We start from the raw sequence: 23,462 nt of genomic DNA on the forward strand, positions 1-23,462 counted from the left end.
ACCAGGGGGGCAGAGAGAGAGGGAGAGAAAATCCCAAGCAGGTTCCACACTGTCAGCACAGACCCTGACACAGGGCTCGATCTCATAAACCATGAGATCACGGCCTGAGCCGAGATCAAGAGTTGGATGCTTAACCACCTGAGCCACCCAAGTGCCCTCGAGGACAATCTTTTTAAACCTGATTTGGGAAGTGGAATTTCTTCTGCATTTCTATAACATTCCATTGGTCACCAGACCAACCCTGGTGAAATGTGGCAGGGAACTCCCCAAAGATGTGAATATCACAGTGATACTCAATGGGAGGCATCTTAGATACTGGCTGTGACACCTACTCAGTGCTAAAGTGGCAGAACTAGATAATGAACCCAGGCAGTTTGACCTCAGTGCTTGGGCTCTTTAGCATGATATGGAGAATAACGACAGAACACATATTTGTGAATGTTCACACTTTTCCTAAAGAGGACTTTGGTGGACTTTTGGTGGACTTTTTCGTGTATATTCCATGAAAAGTGTTTGCCAATGGACACCTGAAAATGTGAAGGAGATAAAAAAAATATTTATCAAGGGCCATAGGCACTAAATTTCCAAGTAGTCCAACTGATATATCGGTCATTGCAGAAAAGATGTGGTAAGGAGAGGCAGAATGAGAAATCATTTCACATAAATTCTTTCCACTTCGAAATATTATCTTTACTCTTATTTTTCTGCCTCTCCTCTTCAGCACCTCTCTCAACTATGTCAAGTACCATGTTGAAAAATACCTACAGAGGGCTTTATTTATTAAAATTATAGCTTAAAAAAATCTCTACTTTAGATTTCCTATAGGTTGTGTTTATTGCTAACATTTTTAAGAATGTTGTAAAAGCTTTCAGATATCAGTGTGCCCTGTTCAGAGAGCTAAGTAATTTGGTGAGGAAATTTCAACTTGAAAATTCTTTGTGCATCAGTGTGAGATATAAATTCACTTGTCAGCAAGCTGTGTCAGAGCAGATTTCTTGTCATCTTTGGCCACAGAGCAGAGATTTATTGAAAATTCTTGATGATATCGCTCTCCGAGTTGTTTTACATAAACATAGTGCAGCGAATGCTTTGAACTATAGTGTGAATAAGAGAGAGAGAGAGAGAGAGAGAGAGAGACAGAGGCAGAGACAGAGAATGTGTGTGTGGATGTGGATGTGTGTTTCTGGCTTTTAAAACTGACACGTAGCAGAAAAATACTAAAAAGCATTTCAATACATTGTGTTGTATCCAACTTACTTTAGAATGATCATTTCTGCAACAACTATGTTATAAGTAGGTGTAGACTTCTGTGCCCTTTTAGAAATGAATCATGAATCAAAATACTTCAGAACCAAAGCTTTGGAATACAGACTATTCTATGTCAGGGAATAGAACTATGGGAATTGCTGAAATGCAGAAACATACAATAGGTTTATTGTTTTTTAAAGAATTATTATTTGCAAGCCATTTGTACCCAGGTCAGTAGTGAAAATGCAAAACTCTTAGAAAGGAAAATTTCTTTCTTCAATAATGAAAGACTTGGAACTGCAATATAAATTTAATCTCTTGGGTTCTCTCAGCTCTCTGATTTTATATTCTGTGGCTTGCCAAATTATTTTTTGTTTCTCCATTCAAATTTATTCAGCTCCAACCGAGAGATATGTATGAAATTCTTTTTCTAAGTGTATTATAAGATATTGGTTAAGTTCAAATAATAATATTGATAAGGAAATGTGCACAATTTGTGGAGTGGGTACCTTCTATGTATCTAAGCGAAACTATCATTGTCACATTTATTTATGGGTAAAAATTGTCAACACAGGGATAGCTTTACAACCTGGCAATCTATATTAATGACTATGCAGTGATCCCATTTGATCAGTAAGATAGATGATATCATTAAATTGACTACCTGGGAGACTGAGAGTTTAAGTTTTCTGAAAATAGACATTATATTATTGTATGGTTCTTATTTACAAATGTATTTAAGTCTATTATCACTACCATTATTCCTATAGTAACTATAAACTGTAAGAAACTAAATAATACATCAAACCACTTAAAAAGTCTGCAGTGGGTTGAAATGACAGATTTTTAAATATTACTTCTAGAAAATCCTTCTTATTAACTCACTTGAAAAATCAGAAGTATCTCTATCAGCATAGTGTGAGAGACACAAAGATTACAAAATTATAACCTCTTTTCTTTAAGGAATTTATAGTCATTTTAGCTGATATCTGGCTTGAATCTCTGATTCTTTTTACCATTTTCTCTGTCCTTTTTTTCCTTTTTCTTCTTTTCGAGTCTGTTCATGTGTTTGTATATCCCAATTTACTCTTTCTAAAGTATCTTTATAAGACATTGCGCTGTAAACCACTTATTCTCAAATTTTCATTCAGTGCGTCCCAAAACTAATTTGAAAACTTTGTATCACCTGAAACATTCTGAATTTAACGTTTAAAAGAGTTTGTTATAAATACCTGTGAAAAATGTACTTTTTTCATATACCACTCTCTTAAATAAATTCAAATGCATAAAAATTATATCAATTTGATATCCACCACCATCCATTTACAAAATATGTGAGGAAGCTTCTCTTTCACTGACAAAAATTTACACTTGTTTCTCCTTGAACTAGTACCTGCGATTTAATTTCCCTACAGAATAATATACAAATGTCATGTATCTTTATGTCTTTTATTGATCATCTATCTTATTTCTTTGCAACATAATATTTCTATAAACTGAAATTATATGTTATTTTATCGACGTATGTGAGCATAAGTTTTCAACTGCTGGGTTTTTTTCTTCTGAATTGAGTTAACACTGCAATTAGTATTTCTGTACAATTGTGTGTAAAGAAGGATTTTATTAGAATTCTATCACTTAATGACATGAATGAGGCTTTTTCCATACACTTACTGCATAGATCTGTGGATTAATGTTGCTTTTTGCATAAACTCTATTCCAATATTTTTTTAATTTATCTAAACACTACGAAACTTTGTTTGCATTTATGTGTGGGTGACTGTTACAATGAGATTTTTATAGCAGTCACTCAATGATTTGAACTTTCAAATTATATGTCAGAATCCCATACTTTTAATTCCCACCTGAAGTTATTTTTTATAATGTTTCAAGTAACAACTAGATATTGTCCTCCAATTATACTGCAAGTATAAATTTTAGAAACTGCCTGACTTTCAAAAGTATTTGTTACTCATTCAAGTTACTTACTTCATCATTTTTAAGAGATGCACCTATAAAAAGCTTTACCAAGTCTTACAGAGTAATTATAAAATACATCTGCAAACTTTTTTCACTAGGAGGCACTTTACATAATACAATATATTAAGACAGGATTTGAAGCATTGAAATATCACCTATACCATCACAATATAATTCTTTGAAAAATGTTTTTATTAAAATCTATACAGCTTTTAATTCAATTTGTGGAAAACACCCATCACTTCACCTACTTAAAAGAATTAGTCTTATTGTGAAACCAATTTTTTTTATTTTTCAATTCAAATAAGCCTGTTAATATGCATTTCAAGGAGCATTATAAATACCCTGAGAAATAAATTCCAGAATGTAATTTTAAAAGCTATTTTACTAGAAGCAGCCCTTTTGATTTAAAATTCTGTGTATTTAATGTAATTAATCTGCATTTTAGGTTAAAAAAATATGCTTTAAATCTACATGTTGTTTGTAACTAACTTAAAATAATACAAAGTAATCTGTATCAATGATTATGAAGTTACTTATGTAAGAGGAATATGATAAAGAGAAAGCTTTTTCTTTGGTAAATATGTATGCGCATGCATGTTGAACTCCAGGATTGGCATTAGGGTGTAATTAAATAAAACTAATGCATATAATAGAAACAACTTGAGTAATGTAATAGACAAAAATATACTGCTGAAGATCATTCCAGGAGCTAGCTTAAAATTTTATTTTTTATTAAAAAGAGGTAGGAAATACGAAACATTTTCTAAGATAATGTAAGATGAAGATTGACTACAATTAGAATAAATATTTTATAATGTGATATAATTTAATAGATATTGAATAATGGAATTGAATAACGCTTAATACACCTAGGAAATATTGTGTAAGATATTGATCTGTGGGTTTAAGCCAGTATAAGTAAAAAATGTTTGGTGTTCCCAGACAACATTCAGTTATATTTAAATTAATGTGTCATTAAGCTGTACCGTTTTGCTATTTGAAGACATTTTCTATTTAAATAAAATTCCTAAGTATGATTATGAGATTATACCTATCAATACCTGATCATCTCTCAAGAGCATTACATCTTTCACAGAATTAACATAAAATTCCCATTTCCTTAGCCCACTTTACCCAATATATTCAGTTCTGAACAACCGAACATTTCTTGGGTTCTTGCTTAGGAGAAAATAAAAGGCAAAAAAAAAAAAAAAAAAACCCACCAGGAAGCCTTAATGTGTTTTTATAGTAACTTGATTCATTGTTTCTTTCTTTGAAACCATAGGAAATTTGGGGGGCGCCTGGGTGGCTCAGTCAGTTGAGCATCTGATTACTGATTTCAGTTCAGGTTATGATCTCGTAGTTGTGAGATCTTGCCCCGAGTCAGGCTCTACGCTAAGTGCGGAGCCTGCTTGAGATTCTTTCTCCCTCTACCTCTGCCGCTCCCCTGTTCCCTCACTCTCTGAAAAAAAAAAAAAAAAATTTAACTGATACCGTGGGAAGTTTGACATCTCAGAGTAATGTTCTATAGTAAGGTGCTGGAGGCGTGAGCTTTTTAAAAGAGAGACTTTGTGGAAAGAGAGGTAAGTAAAGGAACCTACAAGATACTATGAAGAGCATGCATGGATTTGAAGATGGGAAAGTTTAGCCATTTCCTTTCTGCTTCGTAGGTGACAACATAAGATAAATAATAATAAAAACAACATCTTTGTTTTTGCAGCTGTCGTGAGTGCCATCCCTGTGCCAACCCTGGAAAGCGCCCAGTACCCAGGAATCCTTCCATCTCCCACGTGTGGATACCCCCACCCACAGTTCACCCTCCGGCCTGTGCCATTCCCAACATTGTCTGTGGACCGAGGTTTTGGAGCAGGAAAAAGTCAGTGTGATGCATTTTCCTTTCTTTTTATGAAGAACGAATGAATAATAACCAAGGATGTCTTGTTAAATGTATAGCATTCTGACATTATCATCCCTTGGAAAAATTGACTTTCCTCTGCCCTGGGCCAGAATCAGAGCACAGTCAGTCCTTCGGATCCTACCACATGCTTTTAAACTGATTCTCTAGGAGTCTTTCCACAGTACGCTCCGCAGACAATATGGGAAGTTGTGTGGAAACAAAGGTTAACCAGTTCAGTAAAACAATGAAGTGCCAGGTGCTTGAAATTAATACTTGCTGTCAACTAGGAAGTTAATAATCAAGTGACTATATTCCAACATGTTATGTGTAAGTGTCTGTTGGATGTATTTAAAGGTGTCTCACTGATTCCTGATGAACCAGTACTTAGATGAATGCTTTAGCTTTCTTTGGTTAAATCGGTTAAGCAATAGCGTTTCATGTTTAAGTAATGATTGTTGGAGAAAAAGATTTCCAGAGTAGAATTTCATTTGTTTTTGTTTGTTTGTTTTTCTGGTTTTAATAAGATAGAGTTGACATATAACATTATGTAAATTTAAGGAATACATTGTGTTGATTTGGGATACTTATTTATTGCAAAATGATTACCACCATAAAGTTAGCTAATACCCCCCTCATGTCACATAAGAATGGTTCCCTTTTGTAATGAGAATGTTTTAAATCTACTTTCTTGCTTTCAGGTATATAATACAGTATTATTAGTTGTAATCACTATGCTGTACATTAGATGCCCAGAACTTAATCATCTTATGACTGGAAGTCTGTACTCTTTGACCAACATCTCTCTTTTTCTCTCTATCCCGCCAGCCCCAGGTAACCACCATTCTAGTCTCTTTTTTTTATGAGTTTGTCTTTTTTAGACTCTACATGTAAGTGATATCATTTAGTATTTGTCTTTCTGTGCCTGATTTATTTCACTTAGGATAATGCCTGCAAGGTCCATCCAGATTGCTGCAAAAAAGTGTCCTTGTTTCTCGAGGCTGAGTAATATTCCGTTGTATATAGGCCACATCTTCTTTAACCATTCATCCACTGATGGACACTTAGGTTGTTTCCATATCTTGGCTATTGTGAATAATTCTACAATGAGCATGGGAGTATGTACATCTTTTTGAGATCTAGTTTTCATTTCCTTTGGATATATACCCAGAAGTGAGATTGCTGGATCATATAGTAGTTCTATTTTTAATTTTTTTAGGAATGTTTATACTGTTTTCCATAGTAGCTGCACCAATTACCTTTTCACCAACAGTGCACAAGGGTTCTCTATTCTCCACATCCTTTCCAACAATGATCTCTTGTCTTTTTGACAATAGCCATTGTAACAGGTATGAGGTGATATCTCATTGTGGTTTTGATTTGCATTTCCCTGATGATTAGTAAGGTCACATATTTTGACATATGTGTGAATACACATATATGTGTATTTTCACATATTTGTTGACCATTCACATGTCTTCTTTGGAAAAATGTGTATTCAATGCTTCTGCTCATTTTAATCTAATTTTTTGCTATTATATTGCATGAATTTGTTATATATTTCAGACATTAACCCCTTATCAGAAATGTGGTTTGCAAATATTTTCTCCCATCCCATAGGTTGACTTTTCTTTTGTTGATGGTTTTCTTTGCTGTACAGAAGCTTTTTAATTTGATGCAATCTCATCAGTTTATTTTTGCTTTTGTTGCCTTTGCTTTTTGGTGTCAAATCCAAAAAGTCATTGCCAAAATCAATGTCAAGGAGCTCACGCCCTTTGTTTTCTTCTAGGAATTTTACAGTTTTAGGTCTTAAGGTCAAGTGTTTAAAACATTTGAGTTCATTTTTGTGTACAGCATAAGAAATCCAGTTTCATTCTTTTGCATGTGGCAATTCAGTTTTCTCAGCGTCATTTATTGAAGATTGTTGTCCCACCATATATCCTTAGCTCTTTGGCATAAATTAATTGGCCATATATGCATAGATTTATTTCCAGGCTCTTCATTCTGTTCCATTAAGCTGTGTGCCCGTTTTTATGCCTGTACCATACTGTTTGACTATCTTATCCTTGTAATGTGGTTTGAAATCAGAAAGTGTGATACCTCCAGCTTGCTCTTCTTTAACAATATTGTTTTGGGATCTTTTCTAGTTCCATTCACATTTGGGATTGTTTGTTCTATTTCCGTGAAAAATGCCATTGGAATTTTGCTCGAATTGCATTGAATCTGAGATCACTTTGGGTAGTACAGAAATTTTTAACAATATTAGTTCTTTCTACCCACGAGCATAGTCATTTCTACCCATGACTATCTTTCCTTTTATTTATGTCTTCTGAAATTTCTTTTGTCAATGTCTTATAGTTTTCAATGTACAGATCTGTAACCTGCTTGGTTAAATTTATTCCTAAGTGCTTTTTTTTCTTTTTGATACAACTGTAAATGAGATTGTTTTCTTAATTTCTCTTTCTGATAGCTCATTGTTAGCATATAGAAATGCAACTGATTTTTGTATATTGATTTTATATCCTAAGGATAGTATTTCATTTGTTTTAAGGAAAGTAGGTATGGAGAGAGATTCTCAATCTATTGTATACACCCTGGTGGTTTCTCCTATACCATTTGACTGTTTTTTCTTTTTTTCTTCAAGCACAGCAGTTTAAAATCGATTTTATGGCTTTCTTCCCTTAGTTAGGAACAGGTGACTCAGCAGCTCATGTGAGATAGGATGTTTTGTAATAGATAAGATGGTAACAGCAATAAAATATATTTGTGAGGTAAGCTATATTTTTTCCAACCCAACAGGGACAGCGCTAAGAAATCATAAATCGTCTAGATGTAGCAAGGTTAGAATTAAAAGGCATCAAAAATCTGCCAAGAGAGAATTAGATTTATTTTCCCTTTTCTCACTGCACATCGTGTCTACGTAATAGAGTTGTGTGCAAAAACTCAAGGAAAAATAATTCCCCAAACCATATCAAAGGGGACTAAACGAGGAAGATATGGGAAGTCTAGGAAGCAAAAATTTCCAAATCCCAGGACAACTAGGAAAAGAATTCCAGTCAAATAATTCAGAAGCCACAAGGCCCTTCTTCTGCTTCTGAAATGTACTCTCCCCAGAAAGAAAGAGGGGATTATAATTTTAGTCTAGCTTTTCCCTCATCATATCACTGTCTAGTGTTTTCTTTTGATTTCATCTATATTCTCTGACTTTAAAATGAAGCATGAGAAGAATGTGTAAAATGACCTTTCTCTCTCCACCATAGCAAGACCAAGACAAGCCAAAGTTCACTTCATTTATTTTTAAGAAGTTAACTATTTTATTTGATTCATGATGTGTTCCTGTAGTTTCTTTTTCTCTTTTAAAGACATAGTTCTTTCTGAGAATTCAGCATCCCATTTATTCTTTGTTTTTTCTCTTGATTTGGTGCAACATGCAAAACTGCCTCATTGAATCACAGGGATAATCATTCCAAAAGTTAAATGTCAATGAAAGCAAAAATAATAAGTAATCTAGTATAATTTTCTCCTCTTTCCCCACCAGCCAAAATAAGTTACACGGAGAAACGCAATACCAATGGGATAGAGATACATATATTCCACCCAGCATGAACTAGAGAATTCACAGGGGAAGGGATGGGAGGGTGAATTGTGAACAAATAATACAATCTACCACAGATTACTATTCACCAGGAGGACTTGGGTGTGTCACCATTTCTCATTGTAGAGTCTATGTTTCAGATCATTCCACACTGTGTGTATTCATTTCTTAGGCTGCCTTGATAAGGGACCATAAACCAGGTGGCTTAAAATGATAGAAATTTATTCTCTCATAGTTCCGGAGCTAGAATTCTAAAATCAAGGTGTTGTCAAGGTTATGTTCCGTCCCAAGTCTCTAGGGGTGGATCCATCTTTGCCTCTTCCAGTTTCTGGTAGTCCCAGGTGTCCCTTGGCTTCTGTAACTCCAATATCTGCCTCCCTCACGTGGCTGTCTTCCGTCTGCCTGAAGAGATTGTATAGACCCAGACCTCTAAGGGCATGAATATTTGGGGGCCAGAGGGCAGACTTTTATGAATAGAATTGTGTCTCCCAAAAAGATATGTTGCAGTTCTAACCTCCAATACTTGTGAATGAGATGTTATTTAGAAATAGGATCTTTTCAGATGTTATCAAGTTAAGGTAAGGTCATGCTGAATTAGGGTGAGTCCTGATCTAATATGGCTTGTATCCTTACAAGAGAAGGGACTCAGACACACAGGGAGAAGATGGCTATGTGACAACAGAGGCAGAGATTGGAGTGATGCATGCCAATCCAAAGAACATTAAGTGAACTACGACAAAATATGTTTTTATTTGTGCTTAGGGACTACAGATTGGTTTATATCTGTGGTTACAGTCTCATGTACCACTCTGGTGCAGGACTTTGATAGTGGAGCAGGCTGTATATGTGGGGGCAGAGGGCATATTGGAAATCACTGTACCTTTTACTCAGTTTTGCTGTGAACCAAAAATGCTTTTACAAAATAAAGTCTACTAGATATAAAGGAATGAATGAATGAATGAATGAATGAGTAAATAAATGAATGAAATAAAGAAACATTTAGTCTCTTCAATAATTTTTAAAATTTTATTAATTTATTTTAAAGTAAGGATTATTAAATAAGGGTGATTAGATAACTATAATATATAATATAAATATAAAATATATAACTATTATATTAAGTTATATAAAAAAAAGGATTCCTAACAGAGTGCTTAGCATAGTAATTTTTGAACTTGATCTAAAATCAAAAGGCATGGACATACCACTCCTGGGCAAGATTTTACAGGTTTTTAAAATACACATTCAGTCATACATCAAGTGGTTTTGGAGCAAAAGGAATGTGCAGTGCCAAAGGAATAGGAACAGATCTGTGTTTCCAAGTGATTACTTAGAAAAGAAAAAAAAAAATAAGCACCCTCTTTTGTAGGAAACTAAATATTCTCTAAATCACTGTCAGAACCAGTTAACTTCCAGCCATTCAGTATCGGCTTCTAAATGCCTTGGAGAACACTAAACACCCGTGTTCTTTCTCAAGCAGAAAACATTTCATGACTCTGGCTGGAGATGTCTTATTAGTCACCTTGAGAAACAACAAGTCACACATAGGAAAAGAAAAATCTGTGCCAAATGTGGAGACTCTCCTTCCTCCAAAGTTTTCTGAAAGACCTTCGAGTTGCACAAGAAATGAATCACTAAAACTCTGCCCTCAAAGATCTGCTGCTTTCTGAACTCAAAAAATGAAGCTGAATTTCTCTCCTACCACAAGGAAAAGAAAAATACAGGATATAGTACATTTGCATTACACACATTTGGTGATCCACTGATAAAGATTTATATATAGTTGTGACAGACAAATATCTCCTCTTCCTACTAATAAATTGTAGTCCTGTTCTTAGCTTCAATAGGCAAACTGTCCCTGGGAAAGAAGAAACAGTGCTATATTTTGAAAACTTCAACCAGTAGATTAGTCTTGAGGCCCCATTTCTGCAAGTCACTATAAAATCGGCGCCACTATTTTCTCATCTTTGAAACAGGTGGATACTAGAGATTAGATGATTTTTTTTACCATTCCTTTTAGTTTGTGTATTGTCATTGTTAATGAGAAGGCTGGTCACCTTTACCCATGTTATTTTTCTGTGGCAGCTCTCCCCCAAATTGGAAATCATATAATGGGACTTGACCTAGATAAAATCACAGACACAATGGAGCTAATGACTTTTTCTCTAGGGTCTTTGCAAGAATCCACCCTGTGAGGAAGGAACTGGGGTTACTCAGGAATTTTGCATGATGTTGCTCTGAGATTAATGAGGGACTTGGGTTCCTTAAGCATTCGTGTCTCAAAGTCTTTGTGTTAGAGTTATTGGTGTGCTACATTTCTTTCAAATATTGCAATTTTAGATAGAAGAAAAATCCTCATTTCCATTTTCGCAATATTTTTGCCAGATACTCTGTAGCAATTATTTCTGTGTTGACATTAATTATTATAAAGTGCCTTGAAATTTGACTCTACTGTGTAATTGTATGCTATTTGTACAATGCATTCCCACTACTTCATCATTTGAAAACCAGTACCTTGCCAGCACATATTTGATTCTCACTTTACTTTCTGAATTGCAAGGTGGCTATACTTTCCTGGGAAAAGAGAGGTTTTCTTTGCTTTCAGAGCTCTTCGCACATCTCCATATCATATCACTGAGCCAGTTTGTTTCACACAGGTGTCTTGAAGCTGGCGCCTGAACTGGCCAAATGGGTTCATCTGACATGAGGGCTTTTCTCCTATGGAGCCATTGCTATTGCATCAAGAGTTTGGACTGCCTCAAACGTCAACCAGTTCTGAAAGCATTTCTTTTGCTCCACATAAAATAATTATGAATTGTCTATGGACAATCTGTACCTTGCCCATTGTACTAGGTATTAAGCAAACTTGCCATTTTTGAACAAAACAGAAATAGTCCCTTGTGGATTAGCGATGCGTTCTTTCTCCCATTTCCACCTAGCACTAGATTAGGCACTTTCCTTTTCATAATGGTTGGTGCTGGAGATTGATTTCCCCAAGTTCTTCTCTATCTGTGTGGAGCTCCCACTACTTCCCTCAGGTATCTTCCCGGTGCAAATCGTGGTGGCCACCTGAAGACCTGGGATGGAGGATGGGGCCTGTGGAGAATCTGCAATTTTAGAGATGCCAATGAGCAATGGCACTAAAGAGAATAGGAATGGGAGTGGCCACAGAACATTCCGCGATGTCACCAAAATTCCTGTGAAGCCTGAGGATTTTGAGAAACTAAATTTTAGAAGACTAAAAAAGTGCATGCAAATTTTATTAAACTTAATGTCACAATAATATTTTAACATAGATCTTTTTTATTTCAAAAATGTAGAAGCAATAGAACAGGAAAATATGAAGGATGGAATAAAGAAGCATATCACACAATATATTATTATTTCTCTAATGGTGAAAGCAGTTTTTAAAATATATGGATTTGGGGCGCCTGGGTGGCTTGGTCGGTTAAGCGTCCGACTTCGGCTCGGGTCATGATGTCACGGTCCATGAGTTCGAGCCCCGCGTCGGGCTCTGTGCTGACAGCTCAGAGCCTGGAGCCTGTTTCAGATTCTGTGTCTCCCTCTCTCTCTGCCCCTCCCCTGTTCATGCTCTGTCTCTCTCTGTCTCAAAAATAAATAAATGTTAAAAAAAAAAGAAATTAAAAAAATAAAATATATGGATTTATTACAATCCATCTTCAATAGGCAGATTACTTAAGGCAGATTTCTAAGGAAAATTATGAAATTTCTTTCCCTGGAAGATATGGACCTGTAATAAAAACCAGCCCATTGGTGATGAAGATGGACCCAGGTCTGGGCTCCTACGTCTGCTTCTCTCTGATCTAAAGCTAAGAGATACTATATTTTTATTCAGATATTGACCATTGGTCATTTTCTCCTTTAGATTAAATGAGTCCAGAGTAAAACAAGCATAATTTTCTTTGTCTCTATACTGTCAACCATCTAATTACACAGTTTTTAAAGTTTTCATTTATTTGTTTGTTTGTAATCTCTTTGCCCAATGTGGGACTCAAACTCGGGACCCTGAGATCGAGTCACATACTCTTCCAACTGAGCCAGCCAGGGGTACCTAAGAATATGAAGGAAAGAGAAACAGGTGTTCTTGTATTCAATCAAGACTGTGTAATTTGAATACAAGAACACCTGTTTCTCTCTCCTTTATATATATATATTTTTAAGATTTTAAGTAATCTCTATATCCAATATAGGACTCAAACTCACAATCCTGAGATCAAGAGTCACATACTCTACTGACTAAACCAGGCAGGTGCCCTTTTCTCCTTTATGTTCCTACAAACAATTTAGCTCCTAATAAACACCTGCCTGAAGTCTCCATCCCTTCTGCCCTTTTGTGAGAATCCACATCACCAAGGATTTGCCTTAATGTTTTCCTTGCAGCCCCACCTTTTAATCTTGATATTTTGCATGCATGCACCCCTCCTCTCCATGATAGGACTTCCTAGGTTAAAGAGGAAGCACTTCTCCTCAAACTCCTCTTACCCCCAGAGTTCTCTCCAGTTTGCTGTCTTGATTACATTTTCTTTGAAGAAATCTTTTGTCAACTTTGCCTGTTTACTAGCTCTGGTTGCTTTATGGCTACATCCTGTCCTCAGCCAACCCTATGTCTCCCTGCCTCCGTCTTTGAATGGGGTAAGCCTGGAGACTTCTCAGTGACCCAGAAGACCTCTAACCTTTCCGAATATAGAAAAATGAGTTTTAATATCAAATACCCTCTGAAGGCACATTTCACTTCTGCATATCTTTAATATAATGTCTTGATCTTTGGCATCTTTAATCTCTACTCCCTTCAGCATTATCAAGTTTTCTTTCTAGCTCCTCTGCCCTTTGCTGACCTCACTGAGCCTCCCAGAGAGTTGTCTCAAAATTATCTTGCAAACTAATTATCTTGAAATATTTCCTGGTTAAAAATTCTCTTTCAAAGTGAGATATTATCTCCTATCATTGCATTTTTCCCACTTACCCAATAGAGCTTTCTTTAAAAAAAAAAAGTCATCAGAAATACTCTTATTTCATCAACCTTATACCTCCTATCCAGCTCTTTTCATTTACAGTTTCACCTGGACCTGGTGATTTTGAACATGAATGATAAAGTCAAGTCACAGTGTCCCTAGCATAAGAAACTGTCTTGCCAATATGTTAGTCTGACTCAACTGTGGTCTCTGGAGAAAAGGTGTGTCTCTGTATAAAAAAGTGTCCAAATACCCAATGGCAGTCGCAAACGACTATGTGAAACGTCTTCAACTATAGTAATCTGACTGAAAATTGCGAGGTTTGCTGCCAAAGAGGAAAAATCACAATCCTGCATTCAGGCAACTTGTTCCAGCAAAGTCATCTCTCATATAACTTTTTAGCTGGATGTGCTTCTTTTTTGTTTTGGAAGACAATGATAGTGGCTATTATTTGTATCATTTTATTAGCAATGCCTTGAACACCTGGTAACTCTGATTTGTTTGACAGTTGACATGGCATGTTTAAATCGCAGAAAAAAATGGCATATTGGCTGGCAGATAATAATGCAGCTGTAGCTGGGTTTGGGATATTGAATTTCACTGGCATTGCTCCTTGTGAAAGGAGAAATAACTCTTTTTTCTTGCTTCATCACTTATGATTACAGGGCCCCACCAGTTCAGGCAATAGAGTCAATGCTGTGTATATTTTACTATTCTTCCTGCAAGATAGATCCCTGTCCTGCTGGATCTATAGCCACTGTTTAAAGGGGTGGGGCTGCTATATCCCAGAAATGTATGAAGGGAGAGGAATGAGAATGTTCATAACTAGAAGAAAAGATTGTCCAGATCCTGACTTCTTTCTCTGAATTCATTCAGAGGCCCATCAGCTGACTTAGGGGAAGCAAGCTCTGTCCTGGAATAATGAATGGCTTTTCTTGTCTCCATTGCAGCAGTGAGTGAAGGACCAACCACCCAGCAGCCACCCATGTTGCCCCCAGCACAGCCTGAGCATCCCAGCAGTGAAGAGGCACCAAGCAGAACCATCCCCACGGCCTGTGTTCGACCAACCCACCCACTCCGCAGCTTTGCTAACCCTTTGCTACCTCCACCAATGAGTGCAATAGAACCGAAAGTCCCTTACACACCACTGTTGTCTCAGCCAGGTAAAATGCTCATTTGTTCATATTTAAGTAGTTGTTATCCTTGGTGCCTCTACTTAAGTGCATGAGGGTTCCTGAGAAGGCCGGGTGCAATATATCTGTTCACCACTGATTGCATGCCCAGTATGCTCCTGTCTGTTACTGATGTTTATGGAACAGCTCTTAAGTACCTGCCTTGGCAAGCAACTGGATGGTTGTAGGTGCCCTTCGTTCCTTTGAAAAGTTGTTCATTGATCCTGAACCCTGCTGGACAATTTTCTGGTTCATTAGTCTGCCACATGGATCCTAGAATTTAAGGCTAGACTCCAAGACTAGAGGTAAAGGTACAAAGGTCTGAAAAGCCACTTTTTTAGAGATAGGCATGTAATCCCATTATTCTGCTTTGTGCCTTTCAGTAGTCATCTTCTGGAAGTTCTTATGTCACTGTTCCAGGGCCAGAAAGGAGTATCAGAACGAGGGTAGAGTCCAACTTCTTAATTTTACGAATAAAAAAAACCCCAAAAACTTAGGTAGCAAGTAGCATCTCTGTGGTGCCTATGATATTGTGCTTTATGAGAAATACACATGTGGTCATTCAGATGACCAAAATATATTTCTCATATATGTTAGGTCTTCCTCCACAGTTTCTGGGCACTCTGGAGCTCATAGCTCCCCAAACCCTTAGAATTTCCTTACTGATAAGGGGGTAAAGGTGTCTTTTATTATGTTGATGAACATGACATTTTTTTTGTGAACATGACTTTTGGATACCCCCCCAAGGGTGGGGGCTGGTTGCCAGGAGGACCAACCACATAATTAGAGGGTTGGAACTTCAGTCCCCCTCCCAACCTCCTGGGAGGAGAGAGGGGCTGAGGTGGAATCTACCAATGACCAATGACTTAGTCAATCATGACTGTGCAATGAAACCTGAATAAAAACCTAAGAGGGCAAGGTTTGGAGAGCTTCTGTGTTAGTTTATATGTGGAGATTTGGGGAGAATGATGTGACTGGAGAGGGCATAGAACTTCCATGCCCTTTCTCCATTCTTCACTCTATGTATCTCTTCATCTGGCTTTATCATACCCTTTAATACACTGGCAAACGTGTTTGCCTGAATTCTGTGAGCCACTCTAGAAAATTAATCACACCTAAAGAGGAGGTCGTTGGAACCACCTGTAGCCTGTAGCTCAGAAGCACAGATAGCAGCCTGGAGCTTGTGACTGGCATCTGAAGCCAGGAGTGGGAGGCAGTCCGGTCTGGCTTAATTCTTAACCTGTGAAATCTGATACTATTTCTGGATAGATCATGTCAGAACTGAGTAGAATTCTCAGATACTCTACTGGTGCCTAAGAATTGGTTAGTGTTGGTGGGGGGACCCCCCACACACACTCACACACCCAACACTGGAATTAGGGAACACCAACCTTAAATAATGCCTTTCTAATAAAATCAATCGGCATAGATGATAACCAGAGCCCCCAATTCCCAATGCAGTATTCAGTTTATCACTTCGTCTGGCATCCAGTGGTGCTAATCCAGAGCTCCTTTTTGTTTCTGTTAGGGATTAAGGGGGATAAGGGATGGCAGAGAGAGAAAGAAGAAGAGGAAGGAGGAAGAGGAAGGAGGAAGAGGAGGAGGAGAAGAAAGAAGAAGATCAACAGACAGGATGAAAGATAGGCCAATAAATAGACAAGTAGATACATAAAGATAAAGAACTATGTAGTGCTTAAAAGTATTTGAACTATTGGAATAATTCTTAACAGCCCCAATATATCAAACTTAAGAGAATAAAGTTTAATGGTTCCAAGTAATTAGAGGTGGCCCCCTTAATAGACACAGTTGGATTGGTCAACCTGCTATTTGGCAAGTATGTTTAAGTTTCAGTTACTCAGATACCTACAGTAGTTGTAGTCACTACATTAGTTTATAAGCCTCATGATGACTGCAAAACTAGAAAAAAATACTACTGTGATTATGACTGTTATCTTAGTATTAAGAACATATTGTGTTCCTGGTACCATATAAATTGATTTGTGTTCATCCCCTCTGGTGTTCTTCCTTCCCTGTGATATGTGGTGTGGATGCTCAGCTACCAGACCCTGGGAGGTGGGTTGGAGCACAGGAAGGATTCCATCCCTTGGGATGTATGGATGAGGTCTTCTCTGACACATAGGCTCAATGGAGGTCATGACTTCATTTCACAGGAAATAGCTCTTCAAATCCAAAAGAAGCCCACACTAGGATTAAAAGCAGATCTGTATTGCCCAATCCCCTCTCTCATCCCCCACATCTATGCACTCCATGCACATTATGGGGAGAGTCTGCTACTTTATAGTGCCCTGAAACTACGAGGTCTTAGCTAATTGAGACAAGGACAAGTATAAAGGAAGCGAATTCATTTAATGAAATTCCTGCATCAAGAGCACACTGATGATTTCTGATTGCACTGTTCCCCACTGCAATACCAACCAAGAGAATAGACCTTGGAATGACTGGTATTCGGGATAGATAGCAGGTAAACTGCAACTATTAACAATAACTAACTCTTTAGTGAACATGTGCTATATGGCTGCCATGCTTCTGAAGACTTGTAACAGTACATTTGATCCTCAGAAAAACTTTGTGAGGTAGCTACTTTCTTAACCCCATTTCATGGATACAGAAATTGTGACACAGATAATTTAAGTAGCATAGTTAAGTGTGCACAACTACTGAGTGATGAATCTTCTCCCATTCGGTTTTTTTTTTTTTTTTTCTGACTACAGAAAGCATGAGTTCTGAAATTTTAGGAACTCATTTGTACGTCTTAGTTTGTGTCTAACTTATTTAATGACAACAGCAAAGGTAATTTTTTTTAAAAAACTTAATACATCAAATCAGGCCAAAACTGCTAAACAGAAAAAAAAAAAAAAAAAAAAAAAAAAACATCTGAAATAATTTTGAGTTGAGGAATACCAATTCTTCACAAGCCTTCTTCACTCACATTTTAATGAGGAAACATAAGAGGTTTAACTGTTTTATGCAAAAGAACACCAGTTTTATAACACAAAAAACTAATGTGCCAAAGCACTTTATACTGTTAACTATTCTCTCTAGTTGGAAGTAAAGATCAATTAAGTAAAGATTCACATTGAAAGGAAGACGAAAATAAAATTCTGAAGTCTATTTCACATGAAAATTTACTGTGGCAGAAATATTTGGCTTGAAATACAAGGTTTGGAAAACAACCCATGCTCCAGAGATATGGTGACAAAGAACCGTAATTTGAGAAAGAACATCTGACAACAGACAGAATAAAGCAATGGCATTGTTATTTACTCTTTATTGTTTTCTTCCAGTTACAATATTACCAAAGCGACCTTAAACAAAGTCTGACACAATGTAGGATAAATAAGTGTATTATGTCTTTAAAAGATGGGAAATAGAGTCCTTTCTGCTTTCTCTACACCTCTTCTCTCAAGTAATAAGCATATCTGAGAACCATTCTCTGATCTAATGCCATGCGGGCAAGAACTCGTTTTCTTTTATTTCCATTGTACACTTAAGAGCCTTCTTTTTTCTTAAAGCATTGTTCTTGTTTTTATTTAGATGATTTCTTAAAAACCATCTCTTCTTTCATACTTTTCCTATATCTTGGAGTTTTTGGTTGATTTTATATTTTCATGGTTCTCCTTTAAACGTCACCCTCCCCGCCCCCTCACCTCGAGGCATACCCTGCCATCACTTTGGAATTATTAAATGCCTTTCCTTTTCACGTTTCTCCTTCGTTGTCTCCCTGTGATTCCTGTTCATTTCATAATGTCTTACCTCGTGATTTTCAAATAAGTTCTTCCTGCATTGCTCCTGACACATGGTAAATAGCATGCTTTTAAGAAAGGGCTGATGTTTACTTATTCTAATAGAAAGGGAAAATTAGCAGACTGACAAATGTATTAGCTGTGACATTAACTACATGCTTCTTAGCCTAAAAGATGAAATACTTAGAGCTTTCAACAAATTTTAATTCTAAGAAAATCATTACTTTAGTCAAACTGATTGATGAAGTAAAGTCATTCTCTTGTCGGCTTAAAAAAAAAAAAATACCTGAAATAATTTTACTCTGGATTTCACAATAAAGGACTGCGTAATTTCTAATGAATTTATCTTTACTCACTGCGAGTAATTACTTCAGAATATGATAATGTGAGGCATCGCCATAATTTTTAAAGATCACACCAAATGAGAAGCTCCTTCTGCTTTGAAACCATTGAAATTAGGATCAAGGAAGAAACTCATTCCCTACTCATATTCCTGTGTGTGTTTTCTAAAGGGCAGCATGGTTGATCTGTGCCTCAGTTTGACTTCCAGTAAGGCACACAGAGTTGTGGTTGCAGGATGTGAAGGATACAGCAGCACATACTATGAGTAACCATCTCCACGGAGTTGGGGAGATTTTTGCAGTATTTTTATAGTGAGTGGTAATTAGAAAGTCATCTTGTTGTCATAACGACTGAAATTCTGCCTACCTGAAAACACGGATTCATTCCTTCATTTATTTTTCCTTTCCACCTGCCGTGTTAGAAATTTAGCTTACTAGGCTAGAGTATTTTATGGCATTTCTTACAATTTCATCATCACCTCGTGATAAAGTGGTTCCGTTTTTTTAATGCTCCACAGTGAATAACTGTGCGGTCTTTACACATTTCAGGAAGGCTACAATCACTGCACTTTGCAAATCACAGATGTGGACATATGAGTGATTTGGCTTCATCCCCTTTCAGGTTAAATAGAAAATGTTTGATGGAGTGTTGTGCTTATGGCATTATAGATCTGACATAAATTCTACAAAGGGCCAAGATAGGGTTGTTGTGTTTTTTTTTTTTTTTCTTCACTAGTTAAAAATGCCTTTTAGCTGTGAAGTGATCAGCTGCACTTTAAATGAACCTGGATTAGACCATTTGTCTTCTGAGGCTGTAATTCTAAAGAGAAAGAAAATCTGACCTCTTAAATAGTGACTTTTATACTAAACAGTAACTGTTTTCCAACATTAGCCCCCTGGAGTTCTTGTATCTCCATAAAGGGGCACATGTACTTTATTGGCCTCTATTTACACATTGCATTTCTACACATTTTTATTTACAAAGCAAAAACCTAGAACATTCTGATCTTTTCAGTCTTCTAGGAATCAACATGTCAGTGGACATGACAAGACCAAAACTCACTTCATTGTACTACGAAATTGAGTTTGATTTTTCCTCTGCAAATTGTGGCATGTGCTTCAATTTGTCTGAGGACAGAGGACAAGGAGTGGGTGGAGGTGGCTGACAGTGGACAGAAAAGGCATTTGATTTATATTTTATGGCTGGTTGGGAAATCATGTGTTCCTGCCATAACCTGATCTTTTTGACAGGCCTCATTTCAGTAAATATGCTATCACACAAAACTGCCAATAAATTACTGTAATACCTTAATACAATTGCATTCCCTGAGCCACTTGTAGGCCACCATTGGGGGTGTTCATCAAGGATACCACATGAGTGTTCCATTCTGCTGGAACTGGTCACAGGCAGAGGTCATGGGAGATCAGACACTCTTAAACAGGTGAAACAAGAGGGTCACTTTTCAGGCCGGTCAGGTCAAATAAATCATTTGCACAGCTAAGTAGGAGAGATGTGTTGATTTGAAGTTATTGGAGTCAATACCAGTCCATTTTAGAGAGGAAAATTACACTCACTCCTGTTAAACTTCATCTCGTATGTAAACTCATCTGTGTTTGTTTCTGTTTGTTTGTTTTTGCAGGTAGCTCCTTGAAATTGCCCTGTCCTCATTCCTAACAGATTTTGTTTTTTAATAGATGAAATCAGATTTGATTTGGTCTAGTCATCCTTAATTATCCCTTAGTAAAATGTAAGTCAAATTTGCCTTATGTATCACTAATGTTTGTGACTCTGGAGCCTAGTTGGTGTTTTAATAAAGTACTATTTATTCTAGAATGGGGTTCCACTATTTAAATAGGAAAGAGCTTTTTTAATTGCCTCCAAGGGAGGAAAATGGTTGCTAGAGGAAACACTAGGAGTAAGTCACGTGACTGGTGTCTCATTTATAAATGGCAAAACCATGTCCTAAAAGGTTAAGCAGTTTGCCCAAGGTCAACAATTGAGCTAGTGGCCAAGTTTAAAGAATTCAGAGAAATAGAACATTGAAGGGAAACAAAGGATTTTACTTAACTTTATTTAACTAAGAATAGTTATTCTTAGGTCAACTTCTTTTTTCCCTATAAGAGGGCCTTTAGGATGATGCTAGTTATTAAATATCCTGAAGAAAGAACTGTTTTATAGAAGGTAGTTTGAGTTATTTAGCTTAGCATTTGAATAAATGTTTTATTCCTTCATGTAGGCTAGAGGGAGGAAAGAAGTTCTAGCAAGAGTAGTGTCCACCAGGGACAGAGGACTAGTTCCTCTCTGCTCAAACTCACCTGTCCAACCTGTCAGTGTCCCTTTTCAGGGAGGTAAGGAACCAGGGAGCTGATATCTGTTGTTTTCTGTACCACACATCACAGATAGCCAGGACTTTGGAGTCCAGTGATAAAAATAAAGAACAATAAAAGGAAGTGTAACATGAAGATAAAAGTTAAAACACATGAGAATATTACTCAGAATGGGGGTTAGAGAATGTGAGCGTCCATGAGAATGAAAAACAAACAGTTGGCATTTCTTTAGAATTGCAAAAATCTATTGGCAGGAGGGGGTGAATGACCGCAGCTGAGTCAAAATTTGAGTTCATTCGATCAAACTTTTGCTCTCTTAAAAAAAAATAAAATATTGCACCAGAAGTGGTTATATCATATATAAAATTGAGGTTAATTATAAACCTAATACAATTAAACTCTGGGGTTAAAGTATTGAGTTACCACCTACATAATCATAAGAGAAAATAAAAAAAATCTATTTTCAAAACTTTGTTACCAAGTACACTACATAATTTGAAACACATAATTTAAGAATGTCCTTGGAATTTTGCTGGGAGTGGGTGGCCTCATGAGTGCCAGAGAATGAGAAGGGAAAGGATAGCAATAGGTTGTTTTCAAAGCAGGAAACATACCTTTCAGATTTCCTAAGAACATCAGAGGTCACATGGTTAACTACTACTGTATAAATTTTGTTATATATGAAATATCTTGAGGATCAAAGTGATTTGTTAAATAAGCTTATGTGAGGGGCACCTTGATGGCTCAGTCAGTTAAGCATCTGACTTTGGCTCAGGTCATGATCTCATGGTTCCTGAGTTCAAAGCCCACATTGGGTGAGCTCAAGCCCCGTGTTGGGTGAGCCCTGCTTCTCTCTCTCTCTCTCTCTCTCTCTCTCTCTCTCTCTCTCTCTCATCTCTATCTTGCCCCTCATGGGATTCTCTCTTTCTGTCTCCCTCTCTCTCTGCCCCTCATTCACTTGCACCCTCTCTCTCTCAAAAATTAAAAAATTAAATAAGCTTATGTGAAATTAAAAAGTTAATGCTTTAGATTTTGCCACCTTTTATACTTTATAGTTTCACATTTCCAAGTGAATTCATGCCTACCGGAGAAGTAACTATAATCACCATTATTGATGAAGAGATAGACATTCAGAGAGGTTGAATAACTTGTAACTTCTCGAGGCTCATGTGTCATTATCCTTGGGACCTTTACATAAACCACCGTGAGCCCTCAATAAATATTTATTGAGTTGATCAGAATAGAACAATAAAGGTAAGAGCCAGAAAGTGATTTCAGGTCTTCATTTTCAAGTCGAATGATGACTGTAGGTGAAGCAAAGCAACTTGAGAATTGGCATAATCCTTACCTAAGGATTAGGTAAGCTGAAATCATTTCCAAAATCACAGTCATTTGTTCATAAAACATTATGTTCTGAACTCTGAATAACATCTTATTCTAACACTGAATTAAATCGCATAGAGTAGAGAAAACAATAATGAAGACACCACCCCTGGAAAGTATTCACTAATTTAACATCCATACTGCGGTGGAGAATAACGTCTGCTTTGTTCCTAAAAAGCAGGAGTGCAGATCAGTGGAAATAGAGTCCTGAGTCTTTCCATTATGTCAGTTTGGGTATAATTTTGCTCCCCTGAATCCTATTTATTCTCATCTGTGAAATTTGATAGGCTTTCATCTTTAAAGAAGAATGAAACATACAAAATTCTAATAAGTCTTAATTACTGCAGACATAAGGATGGATATTCTCTCTGTATTTTCTTTTTCTTTGCTTTGTGAAAAAGTATGAGTAAGAGAAAGGTTTTCACTCAAATGGATTCTGAACTGCATAGTGTGCATTGTAAGTATTCTAAGTTATTTGACAGAGTTCCTTATAGTTCATCAATTAATACCAGCTTCCAGTTGCTTTGTTCAGGAGCCAGGGGAAATTTTGAAACAAATGAAAAGTGTTCACATAAACCTCTGTGTTGATGGACGACTGAAAATGTGCTGTGAAAAATCTAGCACGCTGAAAGCAAAAGCTCTGTGATATTAAAATAAAGTGAGAAAACCATTGTTAAAATCATCTAGAGCTCTACTCCTTCTGAATGTTTATAATGTTTATCTTACTGGCAGGAACTTAACAGAATTCAAGTGGCCTGTTAAACAGCCTGTGTATTTCATA

General features: G+C 36.7%; 1 protein-coding gene across 1 annotated transcript in view; it reads left to right on the plus strand.

Annotated features, from left to right (window-relative positions):
* DCC (DCC netrin 1 receptor) overlaps positions 1-23,462 on the plus strand; it is a 631,926-nt gene that overhangs the window by 587,171 nt on the left and 21,293 nt on the right. The window contains exons 27-28 of the mRNA XM_042961575.1: positions 4,952-5,107; positions 14,644-14,856. Of these exons, the coding sequence (XP_042817509.1) occupies positions 4,952-5,107; positions 14,644-14,856 (369 nt within the window). The remainder of the gene's footprint in view (positions 1-4,951; positions 5,108-14,643; positions 14,857-23,462) is intronic.

The sequence above is a fragment of the Panthera tigris genome, chromosome D3 (assembly GCF_018350195.1).
Source record: "Panthera tigris isolate Pti1 chromosome D3, P.tigris_Pti1_mat1.1, whole genome shotgun sequence".
In the NCBI taxonomy this organism is placed as follows: domain Eukaryota; kingdom Metazoa; phylum Chordata; class Mammalia; order Carnivora; family Felidae; genus Panthera; species Panthera tigris.